The 21,690-nt window shown below is 43.0% G+C and overlaps 1 protein-coding gene across 2 annotated transcripts in view; it reads right to left on the bottom strand.

Moving 5' to 3' along the window:
* The window catches only part of NCKAP1L (NCK associated protein 1 like), a 1,641,522-nt gene that overhangs the window by 369,579 nt on the left and 1,250,253 nt on the right, over positions 1–21,690 (bottom strand). For both annotated transcript variants that reach the window (XM_069231027.1, XM_069231028.1), the window contains exon 29: positions 21,351–21,460. In XM_069231027.1, the coding sequence (XP_069087128.1) occupies positions 21,351–21,460 (110 nt within the window). The remainder of the gene's footprint in view (positions 1–21,350; positions 21,461–21,690) is intronic.

Raw genomic sequence — 21,690 nt, 5'->3', positions numbered from 1 at the left:
GTGGTACTGTGTGTTACCAAGAGCACAACATCATGGGCCTGATTTAGAGTTTGGTAGGCTCTTAGCTTCGCAAACATAATAATTATCAAAGCTGCCTTATTTAGTACATAATACATATGTAACAGGGTGAACTGGATACCTGTAATGTTGGTGATGGAGTACCTGTTTCTCTAAGTCTAAATCACGGCCTTAGTGTATTATGCTCTTATAATAAAAACAAACAGGATATCTGTCACTTTTGTGACCGAGTACCCATCCACCATACTCTAAATCAGGTCCTTAATGAACCTGTGTTTTATCATGATCATAGATAACAATAAGTCTTGGTCTTTTAAGGGGTGGGCTATAGTTATGCCTGTATATCACCAAGAGCATGGGTCTAAGTATGTGAAGGTGTTTTTAGGAACTTAGGAGTACATTTAAGACAGTGCAGCTCCACTTTTCTTGTGGCCCTTAGCACCCTCCACCAGCGCCATCCTGTGTGAGGCGTATTTAAAATACTGTGCACTATGGCGCAGTGTAGGGGGCAAGGCATCATTTTTTTTACACAATTGATGTACTCTGCAAAATTTTGGCACTACTCTTGCAGAGTACATAGGGGCCGATGGTAATCATTGCATGCACCCTTTTAACGTCTGCTCTGAGCTGTTAGATTTCCTTGCTCCATTTTTTTGCCCCCCTCCTAATGGAGGAATGCCCCATACATTATGCCTGGGGCAGGCATAATGTAGTGCAAAGAGTTCCAAAGTGGAGCAATGCATGCATGTTTTTGACCTTCTAATGTCACATTAGTGTCAACAAATGATGCTAATGGGGCATTAGAATGGTGCTATTGGTTATTAAATATGCCACTAAGTGCTTATAAGTTAATCAATGTTTTCAGCAGTGGCAGCTGCCATTGAATGGGGGTGGGGAGCGGAATTAAAAAAAAAACAGAAAAAAAACCACTTACCTCTTTCCTACGGAGACAGGTTTGTCTCCTTCGTCCTCTTCCCGGAAGCACATAGCTTCCAGAGTCCGTTCCAATCACAAGACTGCTGTCAACAGCATTACAGGAGTGCTGTGATTGGTGTGAGCGCCCTTCTCTAGCGTTCACAGAGGGAGTGGCATCCTGTGCACTTTCTCCTCCCGGCTCTTCAATACAGATGGGTGGAGAAATGCAAAGTGCACATGTCTGTTTGGCCGGCCGACCACAGCCGGCCAAATACACATGCGCATTTAAGGTGTACCAACCACTCCTCTCTCCAGCCCCGCCCGTCCTAACCTGGCTCCCTGAAAAATAAAATTAATATGATGTTTGGTTACAGAAAATCCGGCCCTGGTTCTCAGCATGGCTTGAACTTCCTTACCTTAGATTTGTGTTCTGGGAGCACAAAATAATTTAAGTTTGTAGCATGGAGAAATGGTATTGTTGTCAACTTCACTTTTAAAATTATATCGTGGTTTTACACACATTGACTAGTTTCATACTATTGTGTGAAATTGAGATGGAATACATAAGCCTCAACCACCTGGTGAGATGGTATAAAAAAGCAGTTGATGTGAGGGTGGGCACAGCAGAGAGTTGTTCAATTAATTTTACTCATTTTTTAATTTACTTAACTTTCACTCCCTTGAAGGAGATGGATTTTATGAAGGAGAGGCTAGCAATCCCATTAGCGAAATAATTTGAAATTAGAAGCCCCTACACAAAAGAAGCAGTTTGTGTACTAGTAACCAATGTTTGTCATAAGCAACTAACATTAAAACTAAAATCAACAAGCACTTAGAAATGGGTACTAGGTTAAAGCAGATCTCCTTTGAAACTCAAGTTAGCCCTTAATATATTTTTAGAGCCGTGAGTTAAAAGAGGTGTCAAGCCTCTGTACAAAATCTAAGGGCCAGATGTAGGAAAAGAGGCACCACATTACATTCTTGCGCCACCCTACCGTCACCATGTATGTGCCATATTTAAAATATGGCGCACCATAGCGCAGGGTGAGGGGGGCAATAGCGTCAGACATTCTGATGGTATTGATGTACTGTTCAGGGTTGGCAACAAAATGTTGGTGCCAACCCTGAACAGTACACAGGGGCTCACTGAATACAATGGCATGCCCTCTTTTAATGCCTGTTCTAAGCAGGCGTTAAAAATGCTGAGAAATCTCTTAGATTTCTTTGCACCATTTTTGAAGCCTACCTTACAGGGAAACCCCCCCCCCCCACATGGATTATGCCTGACCCAGGCATAATGTGGCACAAGGGGTTACAAAGTGGCGCAGCGTTTTTGTCCATCTAACGCCACATTAGCGTAAAAACATTGTGGTGTGTCATTAGGCGGTGCTAGGCCCTCTTAAATCTGGGCCTAAGTGTTCAGAAGTGAGATTGACATGCATGCTGTGCTTCATAAGATAATGATGAATGTTACATATAAGATATACCTGATTGTGTGTAAACATTATTGAATTTGATATTAGAGAATATGTATAATGGGAACAGTGCCTTAAAAAGGAGGCTGAATGAACTGTCTGCTAAAAATTCCCGCTCAATTACCATATTTTTGCTTAGTATCTTCAGGTTTTCTGAGACCATTCAGACTACCAGGACAGAGAAAGCAAACTTTCCTCTTCTCTGGTGAACATGTTGTAACAGCGGCTGCAAGAAAGAGATGACCAAGAAGAGATCCATTTTTGAAGAAAGGCGAATAAAGCAACAATCTCTTCCATAGTTTATGTAAAGAGCCAGTGTTTTAATTTTTTTTGTAGCAAAACAGAAGACGAGTGCAAGTGATTCCTCCTTGCTCTACAATACTGGAAAAATTGGGTCATTAGGTGAGAGGGATGGAAGTCCCACTCAAATAATAAACACAATCCTTCACAGGGTGAACCACAAAAGTCACTAAATAAACCTGTCCTTAACTCTCTGGTACCTTGGCACAAAGCAGTCAAACTTAACTTAGAGGCAATATGTACTGTATTTAGACAGCACTCAAATAGAAATAATGTGAAAATACAACAGAAGAAAAATCCCAGATAATTTCAGACAGTTGTGGTAAATTGTAATAAATAGAAATACTCCAAAATGACAAAAATCCAATCAATAGAACCAGAGATATGAGTTTTTAAAGTTTAGGTGAAAAAACCACAACGCACCACTCATGTTTATCTAGTTACACTGGACCAGGGTATAGTCACAAGTTCAAGCAGACCGTGATTGAGTGTGAGTCGAATATCGGGTTCAGGTTCATCCTGCTGAAGTGGAGCTGCTGTGCTTGCTGCTGGGTGCTGCAAGAAGGTTGATGTTGGCTCAGGGAGGTCAAACATTGTGGAAGGTTGATGTTCTAGTGTGGAAAACTGGTCATCTTGAAAACTTCACGTTGGTGGTCGAGGCAGGCAGTCATTGTCTATGCGAAGTGTAGGTTTCATTGGAGCATCATGCTGTGGTCGTCTCGGACGGTCACTGTCAAAGTGAAAAGTAGGTCTTGCTGGAAGCTTGTGTTGTCGTTTGTCACAAGCAATTATTTCTCATTGCTCACTTTGCCACCCTGAAGAGCCTAAGCTTCTTATACACACACACCTTTATTCGGCTATCAGCCATAAAAAGATAAAACATCAAAATAATCATCATCATAAGATATTAAATATTTGTACAAATACTATTAAAAAAAATAAAAAAATATTTACATGAGTAATAAATAGTACTTCTAAAAAACCTTAAAATACATCAGTTAACAACAGTCCTAGGACTAAGAAGCCAAATGTTTCTATAGTTCGTGTCCTGCCCAAGCATTATCAATATCCCATGGGCTATTAGTAGAGGCTAGATAACCATTTTATAACAGTTAGCGACTGTAAAAAAAGGGAATGAAAATCTCCGTGAGTGGAAAAAAAAGGTCATTTAAGCTCTCACTTTGTGTAAATTAGCTGAAGATATATCCTAGGCATAGTGTATATCCGGAGTCCATTAACTTGCTAGAGAGAGCTCCCATTTGCCATTTCAGGCACCATAAATTTAACTGTAGGGGTTTATCTGGGTTAGAACACCTAGAGCCTCAGGCCCGCCTTGTCTCTGATAAATGAAATTGCTAAAAGAAACCGGCTTATACCAAAAACAACAAATGGAATAGTACTAGATCTCAAGAATCTAGCCGCTTCATTATAGTTTCTGATTCCTACGTTCCTGCAAATAGGTCGAATCCATTTTCTCCTTAGTTTGTCATATGTTTTGCAGGTTAAGAGAACATGATCCGCCGTTTCAGAGGTCTCCATATTACACAACCCACATGTCGCCTCACGTCTTCTCCCACTCTGGGGGCCTCATTTAGAAGTAAAAGCCCTGACCTGGAGAATCCCATATCGAAACTTCATAAGTAGTACTTTTGCTCCCCTGGGTTGGATAGTATCTATCCATTCTTCAGCTCTCGGTATTGGTTTAATATCCAGGAAACTTGAGGTCAGTCTACCTAGGTCCTTGCTGTGGAGGGGGCTGATTAGAGAGAAGTCCCAATATAATTGCTTTAATCGAATCTTAGATTGTGTTGTGAGTGTATGCGGTTCTTCCCAATAGGATTTCAGCTCTAAATTGTAGAACCAATACCTTATGTGGTGAAGCCACGGAAGGGAGATGGTCTTGTCCAGGTCCATGATCTCGATTAGTACTTGCCTATATTGGATCAGTTCAGGAGTTGTCCAAAGTCTACACCAGTAAAGAAATGGCCTCAGGACTGCCAATTTACCTATTTGTTTCATATTATTATCATAAGTTAGAGGAATCAATGGAGTAGATGGAGGCAATCCCAATACCCCCCTCATGAAATTGTTTTCCTGGGTTACCAGCGGGGTTAAGTTTGTGGTTCCCCAGAGCTCGGCACCATATAAGGCAGCAGCATGTGCTTTGTACCTATAGATCTCAAATACTGGTGAAACTATCCTGGATCTTGAGCTTTTGTAATTTTTGATAATCGCCATGGAACTGTGGACTAAGGAGATTGCAGCTTTATTGACGTGCGGCGCCCATGACAGCTTGGTGTCCAACAGTATCCCTAGATAGTTAACGTTTTTTACTCGATCCAATTCCTGCCCTCTAATCAGAATGTTTCTCTTGAGTGCTTTATGGGGGTTGACGGTCAGATATTTAGTCTTATTTGTGTTTATTTCTAGTCCCTTCGAGCTACAGAACTCACTAAATTTCCCTAGTAGGGTTTGCAAGCCCATGGGAGTTTGAGATATTAAGATGGTATCGTCTGCAAAAAGGAGGGAAGGAACTGGATTTCCATTCAGTCTTGGCGAGTCATGGTTACTCTGTTTTAGGTACTCAACCAGATCATTAATATATAATGAAAAGAGAGTTGGGGCAAGCACACAACCCTGCCTCACCCCCCTCTTGATGGGTATTGGGTCTGTCAACTCTCCCTTTGGACCCCACCGAACCTTTGCAAATGTGTTTTCGTGCAACCTCTCTAACTGGCACAGGAGACTCCCCGGCATGCCCTGTTTCCCTAACACAGCCCATAAAGAGTCTCTTGGCACCAAATCAAAGGCCGCACGCAAATCCACGAAAGCAATATAGAGGTGGCCCTTCATTAATTTAGTGTATTTCCACATTATTGCCAGTAGCCTAAAGGCCTGATCGATTGTACTTGTCTGCTGTCTAAATCCTGCTTGATATACGGTCAATATGCTGTTTTCTTCTATCCAGCAGCTAATTCTATTCAGCAACTGCCTAGCATAGATTTTTTGCATAACATCAATGAGGCTGATTGGCCTATAATTCCCAGGATCTTCCCTAGATCCTTTTTTGTAGACTGGGATTATTTCTGACCCTTTCCATGTCTCAGGCACTGGACCTCCCCTTGCTATAGCGTTGCTTAGTAGATTTATATAGGGTGCCCAAGTTTCAATACTATGTTTGAACATATCCCCAGGGATCTTATCCAAACCGGGGGCTTTTCCTGGCTTGATCGCTTTAATGGCAGTCACCGTCTCCTCCAGGCTGAATTGTATATCAGGTAGAATGCCCCAAGTAGCTAGAATTTTGTGCTTGGAGGAATAAAAGTCAAGGTTGGTGGGATCAGAATAAAGGTATGTTAAATGGTTAACCCACGCTTTGGAGTCTATATGATGTTCTGTATTGAATATCCCCACTTTACTGCCGTGAGTAACTATTTTCTAGAAGGTCATTGCGTCATTACGTTTGGCTGCTTCCAGCAGATCTTGCCATTTTTGATCCTCACAATTACTTTGGGCTGTAGCCAGTATTTTCTTATAGCTAGCCCTTGCAGGTTGTACAGCTAGTGGATTTGTTTGTTTTAGGGCCTCTATCAATATTGTTTTCCCCTCCCTGCTTTTGGTGGTATACCATGGACTGGATGGGGTGGTTTGCACCTTCTCCTTTTTATGCTTTTGCTGTATCTTTTTGGTTAGGTAAGGTCTTAGTGCAGTGCTCATTGACTGATGGATGGCCATAATGGGGATATCAATACAATTTTGATGAGCTTGAGGCTCCAAAAGATCAGCATATATATTATAGATATTTGTCATAACGCCCAAGTTGCCTAATATTGCTGGCCATTTTACAACCCTTCTATTATTGCTAAGAGTGGGTTGTAACTCCACCTTATCATGTTCTATATGTTCTAGATCCAGGAGTTGGCCCCTGAGTTCGATTATTAGCGGAAAATTATCGCTTTCCCTCCTTTTGTCTATTTTAAAAGTCACTAGTCTTTCCCATGTACTTATGCTATGCATAATATAGTCTATTTTCGAGGTTGAATTGCCTCTCTGGAAAGTAACCATATTAAGGCCTCCTTCACCCACTCTGCCATTACACGCCCTCAGTCCGTGCTTTAGTGTGAGGCCCATAAGTTGCAGGGCGGCCACAGTACCAGGGACAGTTTTTTCTATTGTTAGATGGGGGATTGCTCTCATTCGGTCTTCATCTTCTGCTAAATGTTCAAGTCCAATTATAGGTTCATAGTTACAATTAAAATCGCCCCCTATCATAATTGTCTCTCCTACTGGAATCTTTTTGAGCAAGCCATCTAATAATTCTACTTCAGGTGACTCCAGATTTGTCCTTCTAGGCCTTATATACACATTGAAGAAGTGGGATATCACCTTATTATTATTTCCCAATACCAACCACAAAATATCCTCTGACTCTGTGACTTGTGTACGTATCTCGATATTTAGTGAAATTTTCACCCATGCAACCAAACCCCCAGACGGCCTCCCTCTGGCTGCTGAAGTTGCACTAATAAAAAAGGTTTTATATCCCAATTTGTGCGGTGGGTCCTTAAGCCAGGTCTCATGGAAGAGACAAACATGATAATGATCGATTTAGTCCTGCCATTCGGGATCTATGAGCTTATTTTTTAGACCCGCTACATTCCAGGAGATCATAGTAACTATTCCCCTTCCATTTAAGGATGTGGTCAATTCCTGGGTTAGTCAATCTACTGTTTCAAGATTGGAATCTCCATTTCTCATTTGCATTCCCCCATTATTATGCTTGACCCTCTGGACTATGGGTTTGGTAATGAATGGGTCCGGGCTAAATCTCATAGCATTAATTTTGGGGGCAGTGGTTCTCTGTTCCATATCAATCAGACCTTCAGTAAATCTTCCATCCTTGAATGTCAGTGCAACAACATCCTCCTTCCCCGTCTCTCCTGGCATTCTTTCTGCCCTCGTAATATCTGAGCGGATTATTGATAGGGAGTGTCTTTTGGACCTGATCCTGTGTATAAGCTTATTCTTTAAGGAATCCTCATCTTCTATGCTATTTTGGTCCAATTTCAGAACATTTAACAGTTAAACAACATTGGTCCTAGTAGGACTCTTTTCCCCCTCAAAGTAACGGCTCCATGTGGTGGGAGGGATATGATCATTATGTGCTTGGGAATAGTGCTTCGTACTTGTTGGAGCACACAACATCACTCTTCTGCATGTGGCCCTTCTTCCTGATACTATCTATGGTGCTTGGGTGTATGGCTCGAGTTATGGCATCTTTGTAGCTACCTGTCCTAATATCGGGCGATACCTTCCCCTCTTGCTGGCTAACACTCTCAGTCAGTTTATCTTTCTCTATTTCAGCTTTCTTTGTGTAGTAGGAGGTAATCTTTTTATCAGGACCTTCCCGGGGGGTAGCCCTATTGCTTAATAATGACTCTACCTCCTCAATGAGATCATCAATTTCAGCTATAGTACAGTTCTCGCCTGCATTCCTAAGTTTTTTTGTGGATTTCTCCTTCCCCCTTGGGGGTTCTGATGCCTTGCGTTTTCCCATGTCTTTAGTCACCTATTTAATGCTTCGGCTCTACTGGAACCAGTTCCAGGCCTCCGGATTCTTGCCCTGATGGTGTTGGTTGAAGTGGCCTAAAGTGCCAGGCACGGATTACTAAATCCCTGAGGAGACTAGGAGGTAAATTCCTTTTGAATACAGGTAGGTACTTTTGTTATTTTTTGATTAAAGGGCCCGCCTCGAGAATGTCTGGTCCTGCTTGTCAATCTCCGCTGTGGGGTGGGAGTATCCCACACGCTGGCTGTAAACTTGTTGAGTGAAGCCCTCCAAGTTATATCCAATTAGCATTTATGATAGAAGAATTTGGAGGAAGGTCTAGTGAAGGTAGGGCTGAATAACGAGTATTGGCTTCTCAGATTAAACGTGAGAAATGTTAAGATTTAAGCTTTACTCTCTTAAGTACAAGAAGATCTCTTACTGGAAATGAGAAGGGGGAGGCCCAGCCCAGCCTCCTCCGGACTCTGGCGGGCAATATCGAGCACACTGCACTATTAAAGGGGGACTTTGCCCCCACCCCGTCAGTATGGAATCCTCAGTAAAATCCTTTTTTTTTAAATAAGCGCCGGCACAGTACCTTCAGGCAGCCATGGACTTATGAGCTGCCTAATCCAGACGTCTTTGGATGGATGTCAGGGGGGTGGCCCTGCCCTGCCTCTTCCTGGCAATGACGGGCAAGGACGGGCCGGCCCTTGGCCCGGGCTTTGCCCGGGCGCCGCCCGCGAGCGTCCCGCGACGGCGGGAGTGCGATTTGATTTTTAAAGGGCTCCTGCCCAAGAATACTGCTCCCCGGCACCTCCAACGCGCTTCCCAAGATGGCGGGAGCGCGATTTGATTTTTAAAGGGCTCCTGCCCAAGAATGCTGCTCCCCGGCACCTCCAACGTGCTTCTAAGCTTCTATATCTTCGCCTTTTCTTCAGGATGAGTATGCTCTAACGTGAGCCAATGGCCTAGGACTTGGGGGCAACCTCTTGGGGATCAGGACTCACTCTACCAGAAGCCACAGCAGGGCTCAGGCAGGTCCATGAAAGTCCAGTTAGGGCTGGTCAGCTGGGTAGTTGCAGGGTAGGTCTCTGGAAGCTTTTTGTGTCCCTGTTGTTCAGACAAGGAGGTCAGCAAAACTGTTCTTTGGAGTCACTTCTGCGGAACCTGGGTTTAAGGCCAGTAGGTCCAAGCTCCTTTCTTCAGACAGCAGGACAGTCCTACTTCAGAATCTCCTTCTGAATCTTCTACGGTCTGATGGGAGATTCCCAAGGTGCCACTTTTATCCCCAGTGCCTGTGGGTGGAGAATTCCCCTGTTGTTTAACAGTCCCCCTTTCCTGGGTTTGGCTTCAAACTCTTAAGGATAACAAAGGGCAGGCAAGTGTAGGTGTGAGTTGCATTATCAGTAGAAGATCAGGCAGCATTTGGAAATCAGGAAGGGGGTGGGCAAGCCCTGAGGCTACCTTTTGAGCTCAAAAAAGCTCATTACAACCCCCTCAAGACACCATGCTCAGGAGAGCAACACCTTGCCCCACATCCAAGGACCTTTTATTCCCATGTCTGGAAGGAGTATACAAAACAGTACAGGGGAGCTGTTCACAGTCATATGGCCTTGGACACTGAGAAACACATATTGGTTTAGGCAGAAAATTGCCAACTTTATAAAACTGGCCTTTTCACAAGAGTAACTTAAAATTTGTCTTCACTTTTAAAGAGGGTTTAAAATTACAATTTATTTGAGTATAAACAGTGTATCTCCATTAGACCCCAAACTGAAGTTACCACTTATTCAGTGACGTAAGGTAGTCCAGTATTAGTCAATGAGAGAGAGATAGCTTTATAACAGGGAAAATTACTTTAGGAGTTTTTAATGTACGGACACGCAAACCGTATACACACATACCCTACTTGTTAATTATGATGCACCCAACCCTAAGAGATTTTAAAGACGACCGTAGGTGTAACTTATATGTATTGAAAAGGGAGGCTTAGGCCTGGCACAATGTTTTCTTGCCAGGTCCAGTTGGCAGTTTAAACTGCACACAGGTTTCAATCGCAGACTTGAGACATGTTTTAAAGGGCTACTTAAGTGGGTGGCATAATAAGAGCTGCAGACTCAGTAGTAGCATGGACTTGGGTACAACTTGTGCCATTTTACTAAGAACTTAAGAGTACATTTAATGTGCCTATCAGGTGTAGGCCAATTTTATCATGTTTTGAGGAGTGAGTACAAGCACTTTAGTACTGGTTAGCAGTGGTAAAGTGCACAGAGTCCTAAAGACAACAAAAAACAATTCAGCAAGGTTTTGGGGAAAGATCACACCAAAGGCTGTCAGGTCTAACAAACTGTATAAAACTACGGCCAGATATAGTGGAAATCTATAAAGAGACCAGACAACAGGGATTGTTCTAATTGGATCAAAGAATGCCCACTATAATTACTATAACAGAGAAGGGCAAACCAGCTGACAAATGTACCTTGTATAGGCCTATATCATTGCTCAGTGCTGACTCCAAAATCCTTGCCAAGGTGCTGGCAACCTGACAAAGGCAGATAATTCATCCCCTGGTCCACCGATCTGGTGTTATTCCCTGTAGTGGACCAAGACTAAACCTACGTATATTGTACAGTAGTAATGGATATATTAATATGGTCAATGAGCCAGCTGTGGTGATGTTGCTCAATAAACCATGGTGTCAGGCATGCTAGAGTGGACATATTTGTTTGCGGTGTTGAATAAAATGGGATTCAAACCCAAGCACAGGTAGTAGGTTGACCTTCTTTTATACAACTCTTGGCCAGGGTAGGGTTAAAAGAATCCTTTCTTGGCCCTTCCAGCTATGTCAGGGAACCACTCAGTGTTGCATTTCATCCCTCATGATTTTCATTTGAGCTTTAGAACTAATGGCAGCATTGGTAAGGACAGACCCAAAAATCCGGTGGCTGGAAGAAATCCTCAGAAGAAAGAATATTGCTTTATGCAGAAGATATATTATCATACATGGCACACCCCAATCATACGATTAGCAGGCTGTTACAAGTGTTAAGGAACTTTGGGAATTACTCTGGATACAAACCTAATTGGGAATAGTCCACATATTCTCATTATCATTTAGGTTGCCAAGATTGCTGAGGAATTGCCAACTACCTATATCAAGTCAGGGATTCTGGTCCTTGTGCACGGTTGTGACGAGAGACAGAAACACCTTTCTGGAAAAAATTGTACACACCCTTTTATAGAAGTTTAGGGGATATGTGGATCAATGGAGGTCCCTGCCTCTCTCACTGATGGACAGAGCGGACAAGTTTGAGATTATCCCACAGCCTGCTTCCGCTATGCTTTGCAAAACATGCCCTTTAAAATCCCGGCTGAATTTGTTAAGAAAGTGGAGGCTGCTCTTTGTTTATTGCTATGGAACAGGAATGTCCCACATATAGCACTGACCTAAATACGTGGGGTGTATGACAGAGGTATTGCCCTCCTGGTCATCAAGAAGTATTATTGAACCCCTCAACTGACAATTATTAATGAGTGGGTATTCACATCTCATGACAAGTCAGCAACCAGAGTAAATAGGCATGTGATGGAAGAAAGGGGGTATGAAGCAGCTACTTTACTGCACTCCCACATGACCCTACCAGCCCACACTCACACAGTGATTGCAGTATGGAGGGACACCACAAGGTATTTGGGATGGAAAGAGACTCTTACTCTGCGAAGGACAGTGATGAGGTTCTAAAGCTGGGAACTTTTGAAGGGCATAAATGGTGGGACATTTTTGGCATAAGCAAATTAGGGGACATATGGTCAGGAGTTGGGATGAGCTCCATCGATGCTCTTTGGCAAGAGTGCCAGATGCTAGAAAGTGCATACTACAAGTATTTACAGATTAGTCATGTGCTAGCCTCCCACATCAAGAAAGGTGCCCAGTTAGAGGAATCGCCCCCTGTGGAGGAGAGGATCTTGAATGACTCCTTACAAAAGAAAGCAATTTCCTTTACTTACAGAAAACTAATCAACAACTTGCCTGATGTCATGTGGACACCAAAACAGAAACGGGAGGTAGATATATGTACTATGGAGTCTGAGGAATGGAGGAGACAATGGGAGCGCTAACGCTCGTGGCAATATGATTAGACTTCTGACTAATTTAGTTATGTATATTGCACAGAATATATAATTCCAACACAGCTGAAAATGGGGAGAATTGCCAGTGCCCTTTGCCTTAGGGGATGTACTCCTTTTTCTACACCCTTTGGTCATACCCAGAGTTTCAGCCCCATTTGGAATGGAGTCGGGGAGTGCATAGGTTATGTGTTGGGAGGTCCAGTTGAGGCCTCCACCTAACAATGTAAACTGAATGTATGGGGAGACGCTGGAATGTTAAAATATCCCCTGCATGGGAGGAAGGAAATTTGCAGACCCCATTGTGAGGGGAAGTCTCGAACTTTTTCCCACTTCAAATGCAGGCATCTCATATAAATATTAGACCCTCAGACCAACTTTTAAGTTCAATCCTGGACCCGAGGAGGACCCCCAGAAGGACTGCCTTGTATTTCAGAGGACTGCCCTGCTGCTAGAGGTATGCTTTGTACTTCAGAGAATTGCCCTACTGCTACCAGAGGACTGCTGTGCTGCTTGATCGCAGGACTGCCAGAATGACTCCAAGTGTTAGTTGGCTGACTTCCTGTTCTAAACTATAGGGACATAAAAAGATCCAGTAACTTGAACCCAGCACCTGGACCCTGCCTGAAGTGCGTTATGGCCTCCAAATCATGCCCATCCAGGCCTGGATCCTTGGAGGTGGTGCTAAATGCACCCAAACAGACAAAAAACAAAACTTCAGTCTTAATAACTATTTCCATCAAAAAGTGGCCTGAGGATAATTAGGAGATAGGGACCTACCTGGCTGTCCACCCAAGGTACATCGCTGATTGGCCTGACTTGTGATAGCTCCTGCTACATTCTTCTCCAGGGATGCAAATCCTCTTCAGCGGCTCCTCTTCTGAAGGGTATCTGGACTCCAGGAGCCCTCGTCAGCTACAGCCTGCAGGTTCATCCCATTGGAGATTTTTAACCTCAAAAAATGAGACTAAGGGCCTGATTTAGATCTCAGCGGAGGGGGTTACTCCATCACAGTGGTGCCGGATATCGAGTCTACCAAATTCTAAATACCATAGAAAACAATGGTATTTAGATTTAGGCTGGATGTCGAACTCAATTGGAAATTTCTATTAAAAATCAGAGCCCTTCAAATTTAGAGGTCAGTTGATTCCTCTTTTGTTTTGCCAATAGACTAGGGCACAAACTTGTGAAGGAGATAGTCCACATTTTTAAAAGCAAATGTCTGTCCATTGGTTGGTTTGCAGCTGGAGTGTGGGGCTATGCAGATGTCAGCCACATACAAAAGATTGTAAATACATTTTTATGTAGATTATTGGCCATTCCCCAATCTTCACCCACAATATTTTGCCATGTTGAGGTGGGTCTTGGATTTGTGGAGGACTATATTAAATTGTAGCCCCTGCTTTTATCCATAAGTTCATTTGACCATAACTGTAATCTTTGACTGTCTCCCCTTGGACTGTGTGTCAAATATGCGCTGGTTGGCGTATGTCAAGAAAGCGTTTAGCGATATAGGGGTCACTGTGCTGTATCTAAACCCCAAGAGTTCTATGTATTTTGCACCTCATTTTGTTAGCGGCCAGTATTACACATGGCATTCAGGACAACCCCTTTGAAATACAATGGTAAGTTCTACTCCAGAGGCTTACTTACTACAACTCACTTTAAGTGAATGGGGTAGATTCCTCTTAACAGGGCTGTGCTTTTATCTTGTCAACTTTCTGCTGGCCTTTGCCTCCAAGGGTCATGGCTTACAGCCTTTTCCAGATGCCCCTGCAATAACAGGTCCAGATAGAGCACGGTGCACTTTATTCTATTTTGCATGCTCTACGCCACTTATCCTAAATGTTTTTTGAGTGCTTTGTTGCGCAGAACCACCATCAGACATCATAAGGATGCTTTTCTTTTTTACAGCAGTTAGAGAGTGCTCAGAAAATTATATGCTGTGATCAACTTTAATAAATGCTCACTATCAACTAGAAAGAGATGTTGAAGAGGGCCTGCTGCACCCTTAATCATTTTAATCATCTATTTTATTCCAGACAAAGTACCTTTTGTACACGTCACTTTACAGTGATTTTAATATGTAATTATTATAATACTTTTATGGCTGTTATGTCAACCGAATAAAGTTTGATTCATGATGAACTTACAATGTACATAGAGTTGATATGTTTGATTCAGAACATATGGATAAACAAACATCTTCTGCTTATCAATACGGATATTGTAAGAAATTGGATAGTTGGATGGCTGGTGTGTGAGCCCTGGTCAAGCAGCAACCACAATCCTTGTTAGGGTGAGGCACAAGCCAGCCCTAAATTAACCTGTGCTCAACCCTCTGGTAACTGGGCACAGAGCAGTCAGTCTCTTAGAAAGAACGTGTAAAGTATTTGGGCAACATTTCAAACAGTTATAACATCAATAAACAACATAAAAAGGGTCCCTCATCAAGTTATAAAAATCGTGCTTTCTTTAATAAATAAAACAAGACCAAAATTACAAAAATCCACTGAGTAGAGCCGGGGATATGTAGTTTTAAAGATTTAGGTGAAAGTAAAGTCAAAAAGCACAAAGCACCAAATGGGAATATCTGGTTGTGTCGGATCTGCATAAAGTCAAACGGTCATGCTGACCACACGTGGGCTGGCTACAGGAACCCAGGTAGGCCCACTGGAGAGAGTACCTTAACTCCTAGCTTGCAGAGTGTTGCGAGGATTTGCATCGGCCATGCATTGCACAGATGAAGCAATGCACCAGTCCTGAGATGCGATGAGGTTGAGATGCCAGGGCCTGCATTATTGTTGTGGGTTCTGTCAACAGCACTTGCAATGCAAAGTACATCATAGGGGATGCGATGTGAAGTCAGGAATGATGCGTCTGTTCAGAGGAGCTGTGAGGCTAGAATGTGGAGTCTGGTGTCGTCTAGGCTGCCGTCGATGAGGAGGGAAGGGCCTGCACTGAGGATGCATGTCACAGAGATGGTTCCGAAGGCATTGTGGGCTGCAGAGGTAATGCTGGTCTTTGCAGCGGGTCCAATCCACACTGCGGCATCGTTTTGTCAGTTCTGCTGGAGGTTGTGCCACGCAGCACAAGGGATGCACTGGTTCCGCTGTGGCAGGGCACCCTAAGCACACTTCCAAGGGTCCTGGACTAGTTTGGTGCCACTTGGCATGGTAGGCTCACAGATGGCAGAGCCCAGGTGCAGATGCAAGGTTGTTGAAAGCCTGCTGTGTCCCTGAGGCTTCAGATCAGGAGGCCAGCCAACTAGCCCTTAGAATCACTATGGCCCTCATTAGAACCTTGGCGGTAAAAACCGCATACCGCTGTGGCGATAGCCGCCAAAAAACCATTGCTGCGGTTACCACCCGTCTGCCATAATATGACCACAGCCGGATTCCCGCCAGAAGGATGGCAGAAATCCAGCTGTGGCCAAGCTGGCGGTAAGGTGGCGCTGCTGCCAGCAGCAGCGCCATGCCAGTAGTTCGCCGCCAGCCATATTATGAGAAGTAATACGGCCTGGCAGTGTTCTGCTGGCGGACAGTGCTGCTGGCAGCAGCGCCTCGTCCCGTCTCCTGCCGGAGGGCCTTCTGCACACAGGTAAGTCAGTGCTCCGACAGGGGAGGGAGGTGGAGGGTGTTGTGTGTGTGGGGGTGGTTTTGTATGACTGTGTGTGCATGTATGTGGGTGTGTGTTGCATGTTGTATGTGTGTGCATGTTTGGGGGTGTGAGTGCGTGTATGTTGAGTAGTGTGAATGCATGTCTGCGTGGATGTAAGTGTGTGCAAATGTGTGTGTGAATGGATGTATGCATGTGTGGATGAATGTGGGAATGGGTGTGTGTATGCGTGTGTGAAGGGAGGGGCGTGCATGAAAGGGGAGTCTGGAGAGGAAGGGGGAGGGGATAACCTGAAGAGGAGGAGGGGCTGGGGAAGACCCCTATCAGTGAAAGGGAAGGGATTCCCTGTCACTGATAGTGCCTACCGCCATGGTTTCTGTGGCAGTAAGGAAGCCACGAAAACAATGGTGGTAGGCGGGGTCATATTCCCGCAGGTGGTCAAGTGACAGCCGCCGAGCTGGGGATTGATGTCTCCAGCCTGGGAGCCGTTACCGCCATGGTGGTCGGTGTGGTACATTGGCGGTTTGGCTTAAGCCAAACCGCCAATGTCATAATATGGAGGAAAGTACCGGCAGCCTGTTGGCAGTACTTTCCTCCATATTACCGTCGACCGCCGGGGTCGTAATGACCCCTTATGTGCTTTGGGTAACAGCCCAGCAGGCAGCAGGTCAGCATAGCAGGGCAGCAGTCCTTCAGAGCAATAGTCCAGCTGAGTGGCTGTCCTTTCAACAGCACAGCAGGTCTTCTTTCTGGCAGAGTATCCACAGGCCCAGAAGTGTACTGTGGAGGTGGTGCCTGAGGTCCAGTATTTATACCCAGTTGTGCCTTTGAACCTTTGCAGTGGAGAGAAGCTTCTAGACACATGTCTTGGAAGTCCATAGGTGCCCTGCCTTCCTGTCCTTGGTTCTATATGAACAAGAGGAGGTATGCAGGCATTTGTGTGGAGGCAGGACACAGACTATTCAAGTGTATATGGGTCTGGGCCCAGCTCCTGCCTCCCATCCTGCCAGTGATGGCCCATCCCATCACATCTAAGCTCCCCATTGTGTCTGGCTCATTAGAAGGACTACACAAAGCCCAATTGTCATCTACACCAAGTCATGTGACGCAGAAACAGGCTGCAGGTGCCCAGTGGCTAAGGCAGAAAATCGCCAATTTTCTAAAAGGGACATTTTTGAAACTGTAATTTAAAACTCCACTTCAGCATAAGTTAGGATTTCTCATTACAATTACAAAAACACCAAACATGAATTGCTTACCTGTTACCATTTGGAAACTACATAGGTGAAAACAGAAACAACTGAGGTCAAAAGGCAGCCAATATGTAGGAAAACTACAAGGATTGAAAAATGGAAATGTTCCAGATGCAAAAACATGAAGGACAGAAAGCTAGCCGTATATCAAAAGGAGGACCTGAGGGAAAGACCTCATTAATGTGTACCTTCTATGCAACCCAAGAGAGTAAAAGAAGAGTATAGACAGACTTGTCACCATGTGATCAGAACAGAAACAAGAAAAACGTTAACTGACAATATGTCACCATGATATAAAACCTAACACCTTAAAAACAAGTGTGTGTAAAGCCAGATGAAAAAACGGATTTGGAAAGAATGAAACTGAAGAAAAAACCTCTACCATGTGCTCAGACGTAGTGTGACATCTAAAATCTACAGCTCCCATTATGCATCAGCTATGATTTGACACAAATCATCATAGCTAATGCATGCTTAGAGCCATAGTTTTTCAAAGTCATTTTGGTTACTTCTGAGCCATGGTAGAACATTTTCTCCAATTTCGTTTTTTCCAAATCCGTTTTTCATCTTGGCTTTACACACACTTGTTTTTAAGGAAATTGGCTTATTATCACAGCAACATATTGTCCATTCACGCTTTTCTTATTTCTGTTCTGATCCCATGGTCACAAATCTGTCTTTACATGTTTTTTATTGTCGTTGGTTGCATAGAAGGTATTAATTAATGAGGCCACTCACTCTAGACCTAAATTTGTCATACAGCTAATTTTACATCGTTCATGTTTTTACATCTGGGACATTTCCATTTTTCAGTCCTTGTGGTTTTCCTACATATTGACCATCTTTTGACCTCAGTTGTTTCTGTTTTCAACTACAGTTACCCCTAGCGAAGTGTTTTCTTCCCGAAATGCATTCATTCATTCTCAATTTGTATCATAAGGAGATGTGTTGAGTGAAATATGGCTTTTCTCTCCACCAGCGTGAAGCAATTTTTGTATCTGTACCAAGAGATTCAAGGAACATTATCACTGACAATTAACTGTTGGCAACAGCAAAAAGAGCATTTATCGTTTTCTGATTGTGGATTTCTTATTCAAATGAACAATTTCATTGACTGATTATCTTTGAAGCCTTAGGGCATAAACGTGAGTCTGGCCCACCAACGAGGACCAGCTATTCATCAATGTTTGGACAAGCAGTGGCAGTACTTTTTCCAGAGTAGCTCACTATCATATGTGAATTAATTTTGTGTTGAGTTGTTACTTTTGTAAAACGTTGGTTTCTTGAAGTTAAAACTCAGAGAGCATTATAACACTCACAATAAAAGGTTTATTTTGCGTGGTCAAAATGTCTGTTTAAAAGTGTACACACAGGCTGCAATGCCAGGCCTGACATGTTTAAAGTGCTACTTAAGTGGGTGGCACAATCAGAGCTGCAGGCCACTAGTAGCATTTAAATTCTAGGGCCCTGGGCACAGATAGTGCTACTTACAAGGGTCTTACGTAAAATATGCCAATTGGGTGTAAGCAGCCAATTCTCCCATGTTCTAAGGAGAGAGCACAAGAACTTTAGCACTTGTTAGCAGTGTTAAAGTGTGCAGTGTTCTAAAGGACAACAAAAACGGGTTCAGAAAAAGGATAGTGAAGGCAAAAGGTTTGGGTATGGCCCTGCAGAAAGTGCCAAGTCCAACAAAGCTGTACATTACAGTGCGATAGGCAAGTATTTTCAGTACTATAGAGCTACTGTCTGCGCATCATCCAGTAGGGCTGCACTCTGACTTCAGACCAATCCCTTTGCCATTTTCAAGGGGGCTTAACAATTCCAACAGATACTCTTTGGGTTACCATCTGTGGCACCTGTTTTTACTGAGTAGTACTGAAAATCTTTGAAGAGTTGGAAAATGTTGTGTATTAAATGAATAATATTTTAATGCATCCTTTGGTTGTGGCAATTCCCAAGAAGCTCTAATGGCCTGTCTTGCAGCTGCTGCCACTGCATGCGTGGAACAGCCCAGCCAGTCTGAGAAGTCCAAAGATGCAAATAATGCCTTGAAATCCTCATTATCTATTATCTAGTATCTGAGCAAGATGTTTCCAAATGTTTAGTGCTGAAGTCAATCTGCAAAACAAGTGTCTAATTATGTCTGCCCATGTTATGTTACTTTGACTAACATGTTACCATTTAATGACTGGATGTGTACATATTTCCTCAGCTGAAGGCTTGTTTTTAAAACCTTCACTACATTGACTGTATCCTCTAAAGCAACCAGAACTGGTGATGAGAAGTCCTTCACTTCGAGTTGATGTCTTAATCAGCCTCTACTTCTTGAGATAAATATCTCAAAATATATCATCAGTTCCTAATGTATTACGAATGTGATATTATACCAGAGATAAACTTACAAATCTCAAGCCTGGTCCATCATTTCCATGCATCGATTTGTAAGAGGATTTTCACATTTCAGGCATGAGAGTTATGATTATTTCTGCCCTAGTCCTAACCTCATTTAAAACACTAGTTGGACTGAACAGAGTAAATGAAAGATCAGGAGTGACTGGCATATGACTGTCTATGCCCCAGGGCAGTCCTATTGCCCTGTCAGAGGCAACCAACCTTTTGCAAAATGTTCTAATTTCCCTGAAGGCCAAGTAACAACTGTTATCTGACACAAAGGCATAATTTTGCAGCCATGAAGTCCACTCACATCTACAGGTGACATTGAAGTGATGTTTTCAAAATTGCTTTAGGAATATGTGCTATGAATCCTGAGCTTCCACTAGTGATTTAGGGGCAGATTTAAGAGCTCCTAGCAAATTCTTGGACCACATTAGCGTCACTTCTTTTTTTTTTTACAATAATGTGTCCCAATGAAGCCAAACTGGTTTCTTAAATCTGGCCCTTAGAACCTCAGATTGGCTCATACTTCTTTTCAGATCGTGCCCAAAAACTTTAAGGGAGATTCTGTCTATCTGTTAACTGTTTAATCTTCTGAATAAAAGTAGAGGATCTTAGATGACTACTGAGCATCATATTCTACCAGGTTTTGACATTTGGATCTAACACCTGGAAATGAACAGCATTTTATTTATTTAGTTTTCTCTGGTGCTGACGTGTACAAACATCACCTCCATTATACCACACCGCCGTACCATTTTCAAGTCTTACATTTCTTTACACACTCTTTGAGACAAAAGCTATTTGAATAGCTTTACCATTATATTCCAACCACACTGCTGTTGAGCACCATGAATTGTCTTGTACAATGCTTGACTAATGTATCCAAACACAGTCACTGTTTCTTGACAGTGCTTAACCTGTGTACCAAAAGTTCCCCTCTCTAAGGCAAGTTGTTTGAATGTTGCATAACTGCAGCTTTGCAGAAACTGTGCTCATGTGCTGATACTGTCAAAAGTCCTCTGCTCTACTTTTCATGCGCTCCGCCCTGTATCACTCCATTAAAGTATCTGTCTTCTCACTACACACGTTTGTGATGTGATATATTTGTTTCACTTCACCACGGAAAATCGACTTCTTGCCTGATGTCGGCAGCTCCCCTTGCACCGCTTTTCAGTGATGTCCAACATTTAATAAAAACATGTTGGGACTGAACCAAAAAGAAGCTGGAGATTATTTCCCCACTGAACACACCTATATCCAGTGGAACATATTTCAATTTGTGCATAACCTTAATCAACTACATTAAGTCTGAATATCGGCGCCTTTGCTTCAATTTCAAAATAAGTTAGCAGGAGATGGCAGCCATCAGTGTAAGCATGACAAAATGAAATAATATAGTTTAACACTGAACAGATCGCTTTAGCTTTCTTTGTTACCATATCATTATTTTTAAATTCCCGGCCGTGCAATTATTTCCACCGATATTTGCACTTTCTCAGACTGAGCCATGCGGTGCACGCTTCAAGCCTAGGCGGAATACTGTTCTGAGCCTCGTCTATAGTGAATAGTATAGGCCTACGTACCATAATTGGGAAGTTTAAAAGAGCTGGTAAAAAAAGATATAAACACAGTAAAGTGAAAAGGGAATTTAAACAAGATGGGTATTGGAATAAATAAGTCATTTTTTAAGCTCACCAGAAGAAATTCTTTGAGGTGTGTTTCAATGTTCCTGTTATGAACGGTGAAGAGAGCAGCAGACACCTGTATGATTGCCTTAGCTAAACATTGGACATTGTTCTTGTAACCTGCAGTAGAGAAAGAAAGACATGACAAACTTGGTACCTGCCGCTGAGAAATGTTGTTTTAGATGTGAGAGGACACAACAGTGCTTCTTCTCTACATGATTATTATTAGACTTTCCCATTGTTATTTGAGTTCACATCTGGACACTGTGTTCTTCATTCACATTTGGGCACATTGTTCTTCATTTCACCTATATCATTTTCACTTCCTTTACTTTACTCCATTCTTTCAT

Source organism: Pleurodeles waltl, chromosome 4_2 (genome assembly GCF_031143425.1).
Source record: "Pleurodeles waltl isolate 20211129_DDA chromosome 4_2, aPleWal1.hap1.20221129, whole genome shotgun sequence".
Taxonomy (NCBI): Eukaryota; Metazoa; Chordata; class Amphibia; order Caudata; family Salamandridae; genus Pleurodeles; species Pleurodeles waltl.
The sequence above is the reverse complement of the archived record's forward strand: the minus strand, read 5'-3'. Positions and strand labels throughout refer to the sequence as shown.